The sequence below is a fragment of the Asterias rubens genome, chromosome 17, assembly GCF_902459465.1.
Source record: "Asterias rubens chromosome 17, eAstRub1.3, whole genome shotgun sequence".
In the NCBI taxonomy this organism is placed as follows: Eukaryota; Metazoa; Echinodermata; class Asteroidea; order Forcipulatida; family Asteriidae; genus Asterias; species Asterias rubens.
In genome coordinates this window covers 729,455-747,533 of record NC_047078.1, presented here as the reverse complement: position 1 = coordinate 747,533, position 18,079 = coordinate 729,455, and the positions used below count along the sequence as shown (strand labels likewise).

General features: G+C 38.0%; 3 protein-coding genes across 4 annotated transcripts in view; 1 reads left to right on the top strand and 2 right to left on the bottom strand.

The window, feature by feature from the left end:
* The window catches only part of LOC117301325 (rho GTPase-activating protein 32-like), a 55,282-nt gene extending 52,909 nt beyond the window's left edge, over nt 1-2,373 (bottom strand). Inside the window, exon 1 of the mRNA XM_033785220.1 lies at nt 2,217-2,373. The gene's annotated coding sequence lies outside the window, so the exon portion shown is untranslated. The remainder of the gene's footprint in view (nt 1-2,216) is intronic.
* Nucleotides 2,374-3,280: 907 nt separating this feature from the next.
* Nucleotides 3,281-7,272, top strand: LOC117301327 (trafficking protein particle complex subunit 4-like). The gene is made up of 5 exons (XM_033785231.1): nt 3,281-3,531; nt 4,021-4,195; nt 4,808-4,911; nt 5,075-5,201; nt 5,538-7,272. Exons 1-5 carry the CDS (start codon nt 3,357-3,359, stop codon nt 5,614-5,616), a joined length of 660 nt encoding a protein of 219 aa, XP_033641122.1. The 5' UTR covers nt 3,281-3,356; the 3' UTR covers nt 5,617-7,272.
* A 2,099-nt stretch (nt 7,273-9,371) lies between these two features.
* The window catches only part of LOC117301323 (sortilin-related receptor-like), a 58,419-nt gene continuing 49,711 nt past the window's right edge, over nt 9,372-18,079 (bottom strand). Inside the window, exons 36-44 of one of the 2 annotated variants that reach the window (XM_033785216.1) lie at nt 17,039-17,117; nt 16,678-16,880; nt 15,149-15,332; nt 14,663-14,760; nt 14,129-14,321; nt 12,621-12,721; nt 11,418-11,679; nt 10,284-10,508; nt 9,372-9,906 (exon numbers count right to left, since the gene is read on the bottom strand). In XM_033785216.1, the coding sequence (XP_033641107.1) occupies nt 9,842-9,906; nt 10,284-10,508; nt 11,418-11,679; nt 12,621-12,721; nt 14,129-14,321; nt 14,663-14,760; nt 15,149-15,332; nt 16,678-16,880; nt 17,039-17,117 (1,410 nt within the window). In that variant the 3' untranslated portion in view covers nt 9,372-9,841. Of the gene's footprint in view, nt 9,907-10,283; nt 10,509-11,417; nt 11,680-12,620; nt 12,722-14,128; nt 14,322-14,662; nt 14,761-15,148; nt 15,333-15,729; nt 15,823-16,677; nt 16,881-17,038; nt 17,118-18,079 lie in introns of those variants that run through there. The other variant, XM_033785217.1, reaches the window with a different exon arrangement.

Sequence of the window (18,079 nt, the reverse complement as noted above, 5' to 3'; positions counted from 1 at the left end):
GGTCTCAGAATTCATCACTGCAATAACCTATCTTTCTGAAAGTTTATATACTCAGCGCCTTGAGTACCTTGTTTGGTAGATATGTGCGCTACAAATGTATATAAGACTTTGATATTATTATTATTCAATATTTATTCCACAGTTCTTTACAAATCATTTTCATTAGTTTGCCCTTCTGAAATTATAATCCCCTAAGATGTCGGCAGGCAGGCAAATGTTTTCAAATTTCAGATGTGTCCATTAATTAAATTTAAGCCAAAAAGCAACAAACAAAAACAAACAAATTATTACACTTGATCTGTTGTAATTTGAACAAGTAATCAGAGAAGATTTAAATCTCATTAATTTTTTGAGTAAGATTTATTCAACTCAAAGTCAACGACTGTGCAAAAACACAATACTAACAGGCTAGTTGTCATGTCTTGAGTTTACTGTCTTGAGTTTACTGTCTTGAGTTTACTGGCCCGAGGCTGACATCACTGGCGTTGGGCCTGCAGTCCAGTGTCAACTTCAAGCCATTGGATTGGACATTCTTTATAACAAATAATGCAACAATTTTGTATTTCAACTGAAACTTTCATGGGTGACATTGTTTGTATCTTTCGATGCAAAGTATTTAAACTTCAAAAACGTCCAAAAGCAAGGTATTCAGTAAAACTTAAACTTTGGTTTGGATGTTTACTTGGTGTGGGCCCAATTTCATAGAACTGCTAAGCACAAAAATTTGCTAAGCATGAAATTTCTTCCTTGGTAAAAACAGGATTAACAACCAAATTTCCATTTGTTGCATATTCCTTGTTACTGTATCCAGCTGTTGTTTGCTCATCCTGAAAATCACGTGGAAATTTGGTTGGTAATCCTGTTTTTATCGAGGAAGAAATTTCATGCTAAGCAAATTTTTGTGCTTAGCAGCTCTATGAAATTGGGACCTGGTTGTAAAGCCAAGGATTCTCAAAAGAAAAAAAATATGATAATCATATTTTTGTGTTAAAGCCATTGGACACCTTCGGAACAAAAAAAAAAAAAAAAGTTCAACAGATTTACAAATAACATATGTTTACAGAAGGTAATGGTGAAAGACTTCTCTTGAAATATTATTCCATGAAATGCTTAACTTGAGAAAACATTAAAACAATTATCAATTCTCGATATCGAGAATTGCGGATTTATTTTAAACACATGTCATGACACGGCGAAACATGCGGAAACAAGGGTGGATTTCCCCATTATTTTCTCCTGATGTTGATGACCGATTGAGCCTAAATTTTCACAGGTTTGTCATTTTATACATATCATAATAAGTTGTGGTACACGAAGTTTGGACAATACTGTAATACCGAAAGTGTCCAATGGCTTTAAAACATGGAGAGAAGACAAGAAAGGAAGACACTCACTCACTGACAGGGGTTTTCTTAGGTGTGGGAGGAAAACCTGTTGAGAGATACAATATGTTTCAGGGAAAACCCACGCAATCAGGGACTTAAACTTTGTTAAGATTTGAATCAGTGTCTCTCGTGGACAGAACTTGTAAAGAAGGGACAAACATTGGATGGCCTTCCGACGTTCCAGATGTTTCAAGTTGACAAACTAGTTTGCTGATTTATTTCTCTTCATCATGATGTTCATTGGTGTAGTTTATTAATTTATTTGTTTACAGAAATGATAATCTAATTTAAGTTAATAAAACATTCATCAATCAAAATCAAACAGACATTTATTGTTTCTACTAACTAGTAATGAGTAGTAAGTGTACATTATTAAATCTATTTAAAAATTATAATTTGGTAAGTCATGCATCAATGACACTTTGTATAAATTACAACAGTGATGTTAACCAATCTAATCATTTTCAAAAAGCAATTTATAGGCTAAATTTTATATTTGTTATTAATTTGGACATTTTGTCCTTGTTGTTTTCCTCATTTTTCTGACATCTGGTGTAAATCATCTTTTTAAAATAATGTTCAACAGTCTATACATAAATTGCTGCCTTTTATTGTGCCCTTTTTTGGCAGCACTGAGTCCAAGTTCACCGAGGACTATTCGGAAAAATAGCACCACCGACTGCCGGCTGTGTACGCGTATAGCCGGCCCAGCTCCCAGCAGGCAGACGTGAAGCACAGCAGCTAGCGTAGTCGTAATATTTTGCATTGCTCACGGTATTAAACATCAGAGGGCGGAAACCCACAACAAAATCTTCAGAAAATATCACTTACCTTTCTCAAAACGGCTACAAATCTTCCACAGACAATCCCAAATCCTTCTCGTGAAAGCAGTTTCAAGCGAGGATGACAGCGCCCAGAAGTATTTCGTTTATACAGTAAATCATAATCTGTTGCGCGACATTTTCATAATTTTTTTCTACTCTGTGGCCATTTTGAAATTATCATGAGCTCCTTCACCAGACTATTTATGCTTCATTTACGTTAGAAAGTCAAGCGGTGAAGCTGAGGCAGAGATCAGACTATTAGTCACTACGGTTTTATGTTTTTTTCTGTGATCACAAAACACAGCTCAGCATGATTCATCACAGATTTACTCAACTTTACCAAGTCTATGCGCGTATCTGTGTAAATCAATATCATCACTTATATACACGTTTCATAACAGTTACTATAAATAGAACTGGAAGTCGACTGGAACAAGTTCACTTGGCTAACGGGAAGACCCACCAGCCCAACCACAGGAGGGCGTTTTGAAATAATAATTCTATAATATATTATGGCATTTTTATTTTTTGGTGATTATTTTTTGATGGGTTTTTATCATAGAGCTATATTTTTATATAGCTAGCTCTATGGTTTTCATTCAGTTTTTGTTCAGGTTTTATTTAGGGTTTATTCAGGTCAGGTTTTATACAGCTTTTACTGAGATTTCATAAAGGTTTTACTCCATCCATGGTTTTATTCAAGTTTTATTTAGGTTTTATTCAAGTTTTGTTCAAGTTCAATAAAATAAAGGCAGGATACGAGAACAAAAAACGAAAATATGAAACTGCACTCGATTTGTTTTTAATTAACTGCACAAAATGGGCTGGCGCTGGCAGTGGCAGATTTTTTTGTATTATGGCTTAATTATTTATACAATTTAGGGTTAGGCCGTGTCCGAAACGACGACTTCGGCTACAGCTACGTCTAGATCAGCGCGTCTACCAGTGTTGAAGAATAGGCAGACGCGCGCGATCTAGCCGTAGCTGTAGCCGAAGTCGCCGTTTCGGACACGGCCTTAGTGTCCCGCCGCTTGAGGGCGGTATCACCAGCAAACAAGAGGCAGAAGAAAAAGGCGTATTTTAATGTTGAGAAGTAGACGAATTTAGACATTTGTACGACTATTATTTGCAAATTAAGACCACTGAAATGACAATTTACAGCGTGTACGTGATCAACCGGGCCGGTGGGTTGATCTATCAGATGGACCACACCATGCCCAAGACGGAAGTTGAAAAAACCTTCAGTTTTCCTCTGGAGTTGACGCTGAAAATCTACGACGAACGAGTTGTCGTGTCGTTTGGCCAACGAGACGGGATTAAAGGTAAAAACATTAAACAGTACACCGCACCCACTTCACACGGGGTCGTTCAATGTAAATACCCCCATGGGATAACTTTCCGTATGGCGCCACCAACTTTTCACTCATTTTTACAAAAAGGGATATCTCATTGAGGTAAATTAGATACTTACTATATTATTTCATATCGAATGAAAAAGTAGTGGCGCCATGCGGAAACTTTTCCAAAAGGCCTACTTTTTTGTACTTTTTTGTAAATCGTAACCCTCTATCCTCCCAACGGTCGCAGAGAGTGAGAATTTATTGATTTTCGCACGTTGTTTTTGTGAGATGGATTTTCTGAACCTACTCTACTACTTTACCTATTAAATGAGTCGGGGCTCACTCCGCTATGCTCGTCTCCACGACGTGGGTGGGGGTGGGTAGGGGGGATACGATGAGTTGACTGACACCATACATGTACTCAAATGTTTCTCCTGAATGGTAATAATTTTCCTTCCATTTTCCTCACAGTTGGGCACACTATTCTTGGGATTAATGGTGAACTGGTCCGAGGGAGACAGCTGGAGGACGGTCGAGACGTTTTGGAGATGATTGCAAACCCTGACAACTACCCAATTGCCATCAAGTTTGGCCGTCCCAAACTCTCCACTAACGAACGCATCATGCTTGCTAGTATGTTCCACTCGTAAGTATGACAATTACCCAAACCCATCAAGTTTGGCCGTCCCAAACTCTCCACTAATGAACGCATCATGCTTGCTAGTATGTTCCACAAAAACCCCCAAAATAGATTAAGCTAATTGCAAACTCAGGCCTGTATGCTTCTTTTTTGAAAGGGCAAGGGCACCAATGCATTTTCTCCTATGAGGAAATTGTGAACTTCTACTGGAGCAGTTCAAGGGCACCAAAGCAATGACCAGGGGCATGGAGGCAAAGGCCTTCAATGCCTTCGAGAAGTATCAGGCCTGCAAACTGCTTACCAACAACCTACATGAACATGTACTGTACGGTCGGTATGAATGCAAAATTAAGTGAGTAGCCGGAGGCCTCATTCAGCCTTCGAAAAAGACCCTGCTACGGTCGAAACATAAAGCCACACCAAACTCTTGTCTTAAGCTTTCAAAGCAGTAATGTAAACATACAGTGTGTTTGTAACATTAAACAGCAGTCCTACTCAAGTGCACTTTGCAATTTTTCTGAGGCATATTAGAGTGCTTTGAGGTGCCTTTTGGACGCCATCGATAAAGCGCTATATAAAAACTTGGTAATATTTATGTGTTTTTTCTCTCCTAAACAGCTTGTATGCCATCGGATGTCAGTTGTCACCAGAGATGAAGTCTTCAGGAATACAGGTCTTGGAGACGGATTCCTTCAAACTTCACTGTCTACAGACGCACACAGGTATTATATAATAATAATAATTATAATAAACCATTCTTATGAAGCGCATTACACACTGAGTCCCAATGTGCTGTATGTACAAAGTCAACTGAGAACAAACAAACAAAATTAGTCAGAGGATCATGTGTCTTGATAATTGACCTTTGTGACCTTTGACCTGCAGGGATCAAGTTGATCATCTTAGCCGATCCTCGTCAAGGAGGTGTGGATGCCCTTCTAAGAAAGATTTCCGAGGTGTACGCAGACTTCGCTTTAAAGAATCCTTTCTACTCAATAGACATGCCCATTAGGTAAGAATCAAAATGTCATCTCCAAAAATCCAATGTTTTGGTTTTAAGAAGGACAGAAGGTACTGGAGATCATGCTCCTAACATCCCCTACTCAACCTTTTCTCACCAGACAATAACCAATCCTGATGCTTTAAATGAGAACCTTGGTTGACTTTCCTTTATCAAGGTAGGGTTTTATCGTGGCAACAATATTTTCAAAGCGACTCTCCCAAAAAGTTCTAAAAAGTTCAGAAAAAGCTGTCACACCCATGGCAAGTTCCAAACAATGCCGATGGGCACAAACAATTTTTGTTTGGCAATTTACATGTACTTCTCTCTCTTTATTTATCGCCACAGATGTGATTTATTTGAAACCAATCTTCAGGCAGCAGTAGAAAGCTCTGAGCGTTCTGGCATGTATGGAGCTGGAATATAAGAAGGTTAGTCTTCTTACAAGACACTGATACAGGTAGCCCTCTTGATAGCCTAGGCTCATGGCTAGTCTTTCAACAAGGCGTGAACAACTACAAGGAAGTTTGCAATGCTTAGTGCTGTGATAAGCAGAAACTACAAAAGTCTAAGTTCAACCTAGCAGCCCCTCCCTATTGTGAACTGGATGTTCTTGGAGTTCAGCTAGTCTCCGTTTCAAGGCAAAAACTATCTCAATTCTGTATAATCTAGATGGATGACAAACCATGGCTAGTCTCTTTCCAAGGCTGAGCTTGTAGTCTCACCTACACATTATTTAGTTGTGTACTGTGTGGTGATGAGGTGATTGCATCAAAAGCAACACAACAGCTAGACTACTTGTATATCTAGTACGATGAAACACACCTTTCAGGTCTGCTGCTTCATGAAGACAACGAAGGCAATTGCCCCAATTCCCCCGGGTTATTGCCTTGGTGCCCTTGAAATGCTCCAGTAGCAATTTACAATTTCCTCATAGGAGAAAATGCCTTGGTGCTCTTGCCCTTTCAAAAACCAAGCATACGGGCCAGACTTTTTTTATCCAACACCACATATTTTCCATAGACTAAAGTCTCCAACTATGGGTGGGCTTAATGTTTTATATGTAAATAAACAATTAATAAAATATTGTGTAATAAATACTGTAAATAAATATGGAAAAGATTATCATGTGAGTGTCAACCTCTTTCTCTGTGTGTTTGCTCTTGCCACTATCCCATGCATGTTTAGCTCTATGGTAACCCCTGGACTTATTTCATTAATTAAAAGTGTACATTATTATGGAGGGTTAATTACTTGCAAATCACAACCATGAGAGACAAGCACTTGTTTTTTATTAATGTAAATCATTTTTATTTCACATCGCGACAGTCTGTGCAAACAACTGATTCAATTATTTCAACTGGGTAAATAAAACAATTATTGTAAATGTTTAAAGTACAACGGAATGTCTCTTAGCGAAAATACAAGAAGTGATTTTTATACTTACTGCAATAAGAAAACAAAATTAACAAAAGGTTCGTAAAATATTTATTAGACATAAAACTAGTTGAGTAGGTAAGTCGAAAATATAGTGACCCATGTTTACTTAAAAAACCAGCTACTGCTCGCAATCATGTATCCGAACCAAAAATTAAATGACGTGTACACCCGCCGTTGGAAACACTATTGTATAGCGTGCTCAGGGGGAACTGGAAATCATGCTCATAATCTCCCTTTTTCCAGGGGCTATTTACAGGATGTTGAACATGGAACATAGACGTGCTAGGCATAACTCTTTATCCTCAATGAGGGCGCTGTTATGAGCTTCTGACATACGCAAAGGATCATGTAAAGCGAGCCGTGGTTTCAGTTAATTTGATTTGAAATTGGAGAAAAACAAGAAGGTGAAACAAAAGTCTAAAACCAGACCAATCATATAAAAAAAACATACAAAAAAACTAATAGAATAAACTTGACAAAGTCCTTCCACTTGTCACTCTGCATTGAGGCTTTATATCTGATAGTGGTAAATATTTAATTTTTGTACAAGAAAGACCTTTTTGTAAATCTAAATAAATTTTACAGTACTTTTAGCATATATAGAAAAACTATGGTGGATAAAATAAAAATCATGAAAATCAAATGCGGACCATTGTGTGGATAAACTCAATCCAAGAATTTTGTAAAATTAGCTGTGAAGTTCATGAAGTTTGCTGTGAAGTTCATAAAATTTGCCAAGGTTTTTTGTAAAACTGGCCTAAACAATCGTTTGACTGAGTGACTGAAATAAGATGAACAGCTGACACTGAATCATCATTCTCATTCAGTTCAGTTTTTTTGTTGGTGTTGTGTCATTATGTAGATCGGACCTTCTCTCTTGGAGTAACCTATAAGTGGAAATACTTCAATGAATTCATATTTACTGCTGAGTAATGCATAAAGACTAATCGCTTTTCAATTCATATAAGTTTATTGTTAGATTCATTGAAATGGATTCATTAAGCCCCGCCTCTTTTCGTATTGAACAATCACAACTGCTGTAAATGAGCTCACGTAAATGAGCTGCCCCCATATAGAGCACTGCTGCTTGATGATCAAGGGGCGGAGTTGTGTTGCTAGACAATATCTTTGTGGGCGGGGCTTACTAAAAACAATAATATTCATGTGCTTTTAATTCTACTTCTAGTAAACTTTCATATCAATATCAAAATTTTAATTTTAAACGAATTCAGTACTGTTGGTTTTAATGTTGGTTCTTCAGCGTAAACACAAACTAATCAACTCGGAATCAAAGAAATTATCGTAACATGGAGTGTCGCCACAGTATCCAAAAGACAGAAGACCCCCCCCCCCCCCCATTTTTGTTTAAGTTATGATAAACCACGACTGCGCAAGCGACAAGATTGATACATGCAAACTACCATGGTGTGTTGATCGCTTCGGTATTAATGAAAACTACACAAACTACACAGGCAATGACTCTGACAAGACTCTCGAGTATAATCAGACATTAGCGCTGCTTCTTTTAAAACCTACTTCAATACCATTAAGTGAAAATCCCAAAACACAATAACTGTTTAGCATATTGAAATTAAAAATGAAAAAAATACTAAATCAAAGCAAAATTATACAAGCAAATTTTAAACTTACTGTATAAAATATATCTAAACAATATATACTCTTCAATGTGAATCATATAGAAACACTATTTTAATGACAGTGGACACTATTGGTAATTGTCAAAGACTAGTCTTCACAGTCGGTGCATCTCAACATATGCATAAAATAACAAACCTGTGAAAATTTGAGCTCAATCGGTCATCGAAATTGCGAGATAATAATGAAAGAAAAACCACCCTTGTCACACGAAGTTGTGTGCTTTCAGATGCTTGATTTCGAGACCTCAAATTCTAAATCCGAGGTCTCGAAATCAAATTTGTGAAAAATTACTTGTTTCTCGAAAGCTACATTACTTCAGAGGGAGCCGTTTTTCACAATGTTTTATACTATCAACCTCTCCCCATTACTTGTAATCAAGTAAGGTTTAATGATAATACTTACTTTGAGTAATTACCAATAATGTCCACTGCCTTTCACCTTCTTGATTTATAAAGCTGCTAGGATTATCTATCTTCTTGGCCCAATTTCATGGCTCTGCTTACCATAAGCAATGAATCGGCACTTGCAGAAGCAGGGAATTATATGCTTATGTCAAGCGTATTTCACAGGTTAGCGGTGAATTTCAGCTTGTGCGCATACCTACTTCATGTTTCTAGGCATTACCTGCTTACACAACTACTCAGAAACCTTGTTCCATGCACGTACATGTAGATGGAGAATAGTGATCGTAAGCACAGAATTTTGCGGTAAGCAGAGTTTTGAAATTTGGCCTGGGTCTTGTCACACGAGGCAGTTTTTACAGTCAACTTGGCTTTAGCCTTTGTGCTCAGGCTTAACTGCTGTTTTGTGTGTGACCTTGGTGAATTAAATTTGCCTATGGTAAAGGAAGAGGAGCATGTGTGTTGTCAACTTAAAGATTACATATTAAGTTAAGAAAAGGGTGAACCAGTTTCTGCAAACAGTAGTGACCTAACTTGCATAAATCAATCGCCTGCTATGTTGCAGATGATTCTGACTGAACAGCTTTATGAAATTTGGCCCTGTTAGATAGTGACCTTATCACAGAACAATCCAACATGGTAAAACTGGTTACCATTCTAAATCACCTGCCAATATATTCCCTTTGTACCCGGTTCCCTGCCACTTCTTGCTAAAGTTTAAACGAATCTCGTAAGCAAATTTATTTTCTTTTTGGCAGCTCCACAGAAATAAAAATGTACCCAACGAACAAGTTAAAATTAATTTCTATATTAATTTTTAACTCTACTTGAAATGTTTATCCTCACTGCATCAGAAATTGTTAAATTTTATATATTTCAACATTGATATTTTTCCCAATCTATCTCTGAATTTGAACTTATTTTTTAGATTACCAACTTTCTTGATACAGAGCAACTACTACCAAATCATCTTCTTTTGTTTCTTTATTCCATGTACCACTTGAAATCTCATCTATTTCTTTTTTATTTCTCGTTTTTTACTGCATCAATGTTTTATCTAAAAATATTGTTTTTAAAGCAAGAAGTTACTTGTTTTTATTTTGTTGATGTTGTGGTGTTTTTACAGAATGGGTTATCATCCTCTCTAACTCTCTAGGCGACCACTAGAGGTTCATCATCTGAGAAACCACGTATCATTGGTTGATCCTCCTCGTCACCTGCAAAGTGATTGGACAAAGGGAATCATTAGTATTCATTTATGCTAATTAAACCTCATTCTCAGAGAAATCACCTATCATTGGCTGATCCTCCTCATCAACTGCAAAGTGATTGGACAAAGGGAATCATTAGTATTCATTTATGCTAATTAAACCTCATCCTAAGAGAAAACACCTATCATTGGCTGATCCTCTTCATCACATGCAAAGTGATTGGATTGAGTGAATCATTCAAAAACCAAAATTAATATTCTTTATCCCCGCTGCAAATTTACCATCTATTATGAATCATTAGTATTCATTTATGTTAATTAATCCTCATCCTAAGAGAAACCGCCAATCATTGGCTGTAGCTTACTCCTTCCAAACATTCTTACCTAGATCATTATCGTCATCATTAGAGAACGTAGCCGTACCGGAGCGGGGATCATAGTGACTGTTAGCGAAGGACATGAAGCTACGTTGAAGACGACGATGACGGACGATGAAGAAAACCAGAAACACGACCAGGAGAAGGATGAGGGCACCAGCTGCAGCTATACCAGCTATCCAAGTGGTTCGACCGGCAACAGGACCGATGGGTTCGGGACCGGGTTTGTAACCTGATGGGTAAAATGGGTTGGAACAGGAAAAAAAAGGTATTCATTCATTCATTTTTATTAAAAAACCAACTGACAGCACAAAGCTGAATTATTTGGCCTTACAAGGTAAAAATATTGTTAAAAATTACACAGATAAAAGACATAAAATTAATAGCACCACCAAAATCATTGAAAGGGCATTATAAAAAGCACAGGGTGATGTGGAACCCTCTTATACAATGAACCCAACTATGAAATAAACCACCTAAAAACGAGTTCCCTTGCAATTAAAACTGAAGCCCTACAAAATACATTTTTGTATAGGATGACCATAAATAGCAATACAAATTGATAAAACATAGTAAGGTTTGCGGGCAACACCATGTAATCTCTAAATGAGTTGGGGTGGTTCTGAAAAGAACTGTAGGTTTCGATCAGTATGCTCTGATCGTCTTCTGGAGAAAGCTGAAAGGAAAAAAGTTGTCAAGCAGCAATCATCAGTTATTAGAAATTCCCCTGAAAAGCAAAGTGTACCTTTGGTTTTTGGAACATAAACGAATATGAATGTAGATGCACACAATAAAACTAACATCTGAAAGTTTCATTTCATTGGTCGGGTTTTTGAGGTATCGTTGGAAATCCAAAGTAAATCAATTATATCAACGCAAGAAGAAAAATCCCTAACAGGAATACACAATCTGAGAGGGGTACGTGGTTACAAGATTGTATTGTTGTTACTGGTGCCCCGCTCAATTTTTGCTTAGCAAAGAAATTTGTCAAGCAGTATTTTCTGCCCCACAGGGAAAAATCAAACACTTTCGCATACCTGCTTCTCGAACACGTTGTAGCCGCGTTCTTCGCAAGCGAGTAAGGATGATTAGCCCCCCAAATTATTATGATAAAAATTGGGCACTTGCCCTTACTACCTACCGTCATAAGACGTCATCACACAAGCCACCTCTGACATCTCTCCGAAGAACCCTTTATAGGCAGCCGTACTGACGCTAAACATGAAGGTCTTACCCGGAGGTAACTTCACACGCCAGATATGCTCCGAAGTATTCCCGATTTGAAAGAATTCCGTTCTGTTGTTGGTGTCCATGTACTCACAACCTAAATTCTCCCGCCGCTTTCTATTTTCAATTGGCTGGGGTGGTTCGTAGGACACATTAGACATGAACACTGTGTAACCCTGAAAAAAAATGAAGATCAAGTTGATCAAGAGGAGGTAGAACAGGCATGTTGTTGCCTTGAACAATACAAGCAATTTGTGACCCACTCTGTGAAAATGAGTCAAATGAGTTTAATGTGGAAAATGAAAAAAAAAAAAATTATTTTTTTTTCTTCCTTTTTAAGATCTTTAGTTGCATGGTTAACCTTTAGAACACTTACTTTTAGGCAATAAAGCTATGAATTCAACAATTTTGTGATCATACTTATGTCTAATTTGTATCCTTTTGCACACAATGGTAGTTTAAAATATCATTTTACTTGTAATTCGTTTTTCACAAAAAATGGTGTAGTGGCTAATTTCATATGGGAGTAACTCAGCAACGCGATACGGCCCAAAGCTTAGACACATACCAAATTACTGCTGCTGATGTGTTCTTTCCAGCCATGCATATAACTCAATTCTTGAAATTGCCTACATGTGACTCATTTTCACAGAGCGGGTCACATTTATGAAACATACTTAAAAGGCACTATACATAAACTGAATACACAGGTAAAAAAAAATGGAGAAAGGGACAGTAAGGTTAATCTAAGGCAAGGCAGGTGTAAAAAGCCAGGAGCAAACAAAAGCCATGATAGATATACATATATCAGCAACAAAATATGGCGCCTTTTTCCTCAGGTTATAAAGCGCCTGCAGAAGACCTGACAAAAAGTCCGACCTCAAGATGTTCCAATGTATAGTCAAATAAAACAGTCAAATATTTCTGTATAAATGAGTCTAATAAAGTTTCTTGAATTGTTTAAGTGTAGTTGCATGGCCAAGGTGTGATGTGATTGCAGAGACGGTGCGATGTTCGGCCAAGAGGTTCTCTGAGAAGGAGCGTAGGGAACGAGGCGGGACAATCCAAATGGCAATGCAAGTCATAAAAAACACAGTCATTGTAAAATGAAACTCACCAAAGACTCATTGAATGGATTAGATGATTTCTGCCAGGAGAGGAAAATAAAGTTGTATTCCTCAAGTACAGCGTACAGTTCTTCAGGTGCAGCGGGCAAACCTGCAAAAAAGCGAAGACGAACATAAAAGGGTTTGGGAACACAAAAAAACTAACGTCCACAGATTTACACTAAATATACACAGTTTAAAGATAATTATGGTACATGTAGAAAGCTTCCCCTGAAACATTGCTGAGGTGCTGTACTTTTTGAGAAATTAGTAAAACAAATAACCTTTGTCTCAGTACAACGGATTTACGTGACTCTTGTGATTTTCACTTTTTTTTCTTCAAAAACTTGACGACTTATGAAGCTGAAACATCCTTATGGACTGTAAAGGGGGTAATCCTGTTTCAGCCCCACGATTAGGCTGCAAAGTGCCCCTGGTGGCTTTTCATTTTGGTCGACAGCCCAAATCAGTTACATCAGTTTAATAAGTGTAGCACTCACATTGAAGTGGCCGTCTGGCCTTGTGAGTTGGGCGATATCTCATTAAATATAAAATAAAAAACGGGTAGAACCAGTAGGCATTAATCCCACTTAATCAAGCTTTATAATCAAACAAAAGAAATCTCATGGATCGGGATTAGTCAAAATATTCAAATTCAAATCAAATTAAAATTCAAATACACATTTATTTCCATACTTCCATGAAAAACATTGACAATTACATGTACTACGAGGTAAAACAAGTACCATTAAATAACATTTAGCAGGATAAATGTAATAAATAGAGCATGGGGCTGCTTTGATAAGCAGAAGCTTGTAAACAAACAGTCAGACAGACAAAGAAACAAAACAAACAGACAGATGCGCAAACAAAAGGACGAACGAACAAGACATGACAACTACCCTGACATAAGATCAGAGGAAATATAACGAGTTCAAAATATTAGCGACAAGATGGCAGAACAGTTCAAGCAGAAGCGATACAAACTAACAAGTCACCGTGGTCAAGTAGTTAGACTGCAGGACTTTCAATCACAAGGTTGTGGGTTCAAATCACCCAGCTAACCGCTGATTTCACAATGACTAGAATAAATATTGTCATCTAGTTACTGAATCACAATTTCTTGATTTGTGTTATTCATAATCATAGACGTTACCAATGTTTGTATGAGAGAGATTGGCTGTTGCCAGCTTGGTGTTTATATCCCTTTGTGAGAGTTTGTCGAGTTCCCTTGATGGGAAGATCATTAAAAAAAAAAAAAAAAAAAAAAAGAATAGGGACTTTTTGTTTTCGACGACGGATGGTTCTGCGACGGTTGTTCAGCTAAACGTTGTCGTTTTCAGCACAACGAAGATTCATCCCAAGTACTGTCGTAGAAATTGAGGGACGACCGTCCTCAAAGCCGATGCATGCGCAGATGACGCCAAATGTCATCTTTACCATCACAGAACCATCCGTCGTCAAAAACGAAAAGTCCCTATTGAGAAGTGGATGAAAGACAGTTATGTAAACTACATACTTGTTTTGGCACTGATATTCATTGGTTTGGAGTGTTCAGCGTCAATACGGACACTGACAAGGTACTTAGCACCTGGGATCAGTCCAACGATAGTATAGTTCAGCTCCACGGCTGCACTTTTCTCGAGGATCTTGTGGCTGGGCGGTCCAAGTTTTTTATCTGTCAGTATTTGCCAGTAATCGATCACGTAGCCCTGGGGAGGATGGATAAGAAAAGAAAAGCTGACAATGAAGATGATGGGCAGGGTACACCATTGGTATAAAAAAACTTTATTTTATGTGATTTTTGTAAATTTGATGCTTAGGATAAATCCATCGCTTAAAGGGTCTGCAGTTTTTGAGAAATGAGTAAAACAAGTAACAAAAATAACTTCTGCTCCTGAGACAAAAAATATTTGAGCATGTAACAAACCTATTTTCGTGACATTGTTTTACTCTTTTCTCAAAAACAAAAGCACCTCAGTAAGTAATATTATTAGTAAGTAAGTAATAACCAAATCCTTTAATACATTAATCAAACAAAGAGGAGACTTACCAGTGTTTGTGGCATATCTCGAGGAGACTTCCATGCTAGAGTTATTGAGGTCAGGGCGGAACTCTTCCTTTTCAAACTGCGAACCGGCAAAGTTTCATCTAGTAGGACAAAATATACATAGACCATGTACGAATTAGTGACTACAGCTAGGGCTAGGACTTTGGCTAGATTCCAACACCAGAACACCAGAGCTACCAACATTTGCATCTAGTAATCAGAGAGATATTGTAGATATTGAGCTCAAATTTTCACAGGCTGGTTATTTTGTGCATATGTTGAGATACAGGAAGTGAGAAGACTGGTCTTTGACAGTTACCAATAGTGTCCAGCGTCTTCAAGCGTGTACATGTTGAGATACACCAAGTGAAAAGACTGGTCTTTGACAATTACCAATAGTGTTCAGTGTCTTTAAATTTCAGGGAACTTTCTGTAGAATCAGGAACAGTCAGCAGCTCTGCCAAACCATCATGCATTGAGATTACTTACCGTAATCCGTTCGCCCACTGGCTAGCTCTGACCTCGGAGGGTCCGGGCAGCTGTCTGAATGAATGCTGACTTGGAAGAAGTACATCTCTCCAGACGTTAAGCCAGTCACCAAGAAAGGGTTTGAACTTGATACCACCTGCTTTGGTATGTGGGATCCAGAAGTCCCGTAGTAAATATCAAAGGCCTGTAGTAGAACATGAGAAGATAGTATTAGGTATGTTGGATCCAGAAGTCCTGTATTAAATATCAAAGACCTGTAGTAGAACATGAGAAGATAGTATTAGGTATGTGGGATCCAGAAGTCTTGTATTAAATATCAAAGACCTGTAGTAGAACATGAAAAGATAGTATTAGGTATGTTGGATCCAGAAGTCCTGTATTAAATATCAAAGACCTGTAGTAGAACATGAGAAGATAGTATTAGGTATGTGGGATCCAGAAGTCCCATAGTAAATATCAAAGACCTGTAGTAGAACATGAGAAGATAGTATTAGGTATGTTGGATCCAGAAGTCCCGTAGTAAATATCAAAGACCTGTAGTAGAACATGAGAAGATAGTATTAGGTATGTTGGATCCAGAAGTCCTGTATTAAATATCAAAGGCCTGTAGTAGAACATGAGAAGATAGTATTAGGTATGTGGGATCCAGAAGTCCCGTAGTAAATATCAAAGGCCTGAAGTAGAACATGAGAAGATAGTATTAGGTATGTGAGTATAATCGGGTGTGAAAAGTTGCAATATCAAAACTGGCTATTATTAAAAGGGATTCAATGTGTGGTGAAGAGGTTTTCAACTAGTGGTTTAAACCCAACGAGGCCTGGTTCTTGATAATTTTACCGAGACGAAGTCAAGAACCAGGCCTCGGCGGGTTTAAACCACTAGTTGAAAACCGATTCAACACACTTTGATTCCCATTCATAAATACCTTTTAGGTCAAAAAACATCAACTAAGGCCAAAAAGTAAAATAAAGGTAAAAATTATAATTTTTCAATGATTTCTTTCAACACAACACCCCTCCAGCTATGAAATGGTAAGGCTCAGTCAAGGCCCTCGGGTAAACAACTCCTTATAAGGAAATGCTGTGCGCGTCACGCATATCGCGTGATGTGGCACAACTGTCTCGGCCGTTGCTCTCGACCAATAGGAATGAAGAAACTGTCTTATAAGCACAGGTGCAAACTCGAGTGTCACGCCCATGTTTCAACACTTTTCACTGGTCATAAACAAAGGTTTATACACACCCACGTGACGCGCTCTCCACCAATAGGAATAGCGAAACTGTCTGAGGTATTTATTGATTTTTTTTTTATATATATTTTTTATTTCAGCACATCCAACAGTGCAAGCGCCAATGACAGGACGGATAAAAACATTGAATTACATAAAATTGCACAATTAAATTATTTAAACAGAAAAACCATGACATGATTAAAATGGCGAAAAGATCTTATTACTTTTAGCAATTAACAAATGCTGAAAACTAGAGTCCGTATGAACATTGTATGATCATTCTGATGGAAGACGATACCTTAATTTCTTTGTTTCTCTGCTCATAATCCCATGAGAGCAAGACAGACGAAGATGATTTCTTTTGTGCTGTCAGGTTGGTTGGTGGTTGAAGGGCATCCCCTGTGGTTGTTGAAGTAACACGGTCGGACAGTGGACCCAAGGAGTAAGCGTTGCCGGCTTTCACTGAGAAGACGTACTTGGTGCCTGGGCAAAGACTGGTAACTGTAACCGATGGAAATAACATCATGGTGGTTATCACATTGACACTCAATCAAATCAAAGAAGGGGGGGGGGGATTATGATGATGTAAGGAAGAGGGGGTATGAGTGCAGTTGACTTTTGCTACCTAGTTTGTAAGGAAAGGGTTAAAGGTTACTTACCAGTGCGCTCTGTTTGTGTGGTGTTATCACAGAGTCTGTCCTGTGCAATCGATGACTTGCCGCAATAAATCAGATAGAACTGGAAAAGAATAATAAAAGTACAAAATCTTTAACACAATAATAATAATAATATCAAAGTCTATTCATTATATGAAGAAGGTCCGGATTGGATCGAAAGCTAAGGCCATCTACCCTATTCATTATATGAAGAAGGTCCGGATTGGATCGAAAGCTAAGGTCATCTACCCTATTCATTATATGAAGAAGGTCCGGATTGGATCGAAAGCTAAGGCCATCTACCCTATTCATTATTAATAATATCAAAGTCTTATATACATGTAGAGCACGTCTGAAGGATGAAGTAATGGTCAAGTGTCTTGCACCAGAAAGACCAGAGTTTGAATGTGGTGCTCTAAACCGCTCTGCTACAACACTTCCACAGCAAACAAGAATTTCAAATGAACAAGCTAAAGCCGGTTTAGGCGTGAGATACTTCTGCCCCTGATAAGCTCACCTGATATTCACATCCATCCCAACCCATATGTCTTCCAGACCAGTTTCCTGGGCCCAATTTCATAGAGCTGCTAAGCACAAAAATTTGCTGAGCATGACATTTCTTCCTTGATAAAAACAACCAGATTTCCATATGTTGCATATTGCTTGTTACTGGTATTCAGCTGTTGTTTGCTTATCCTGAAAATCAGGTGGAAATTTGGTTGGCAATCCTGTTTTTATCAAGGAAGAAATTTGACGTTAAGAAAATTTTTGTGCTTAGCAGCTCCTTGAAATTGGGCCCTGGCTGGTCTGGAGCTGTTAGTTTAAAGTTACTGAAGCAGTTAGGATTAATAGCTTACTGAGCCATCTCCCTGACCATACTTCCATGGGAGCATAATGGGCGATTGTTAAAGGATTATTGACTCTAGGGGATTAATCCCAGTTTAAGGTTGTGTCTAATGTTTGGTTTCAGAAGATACAACCAGTTGCTCAAGTGGTTTTAAGACACTGGGTGCGATACAAGGGGGCAGGGGGGGGGAAGAAAAG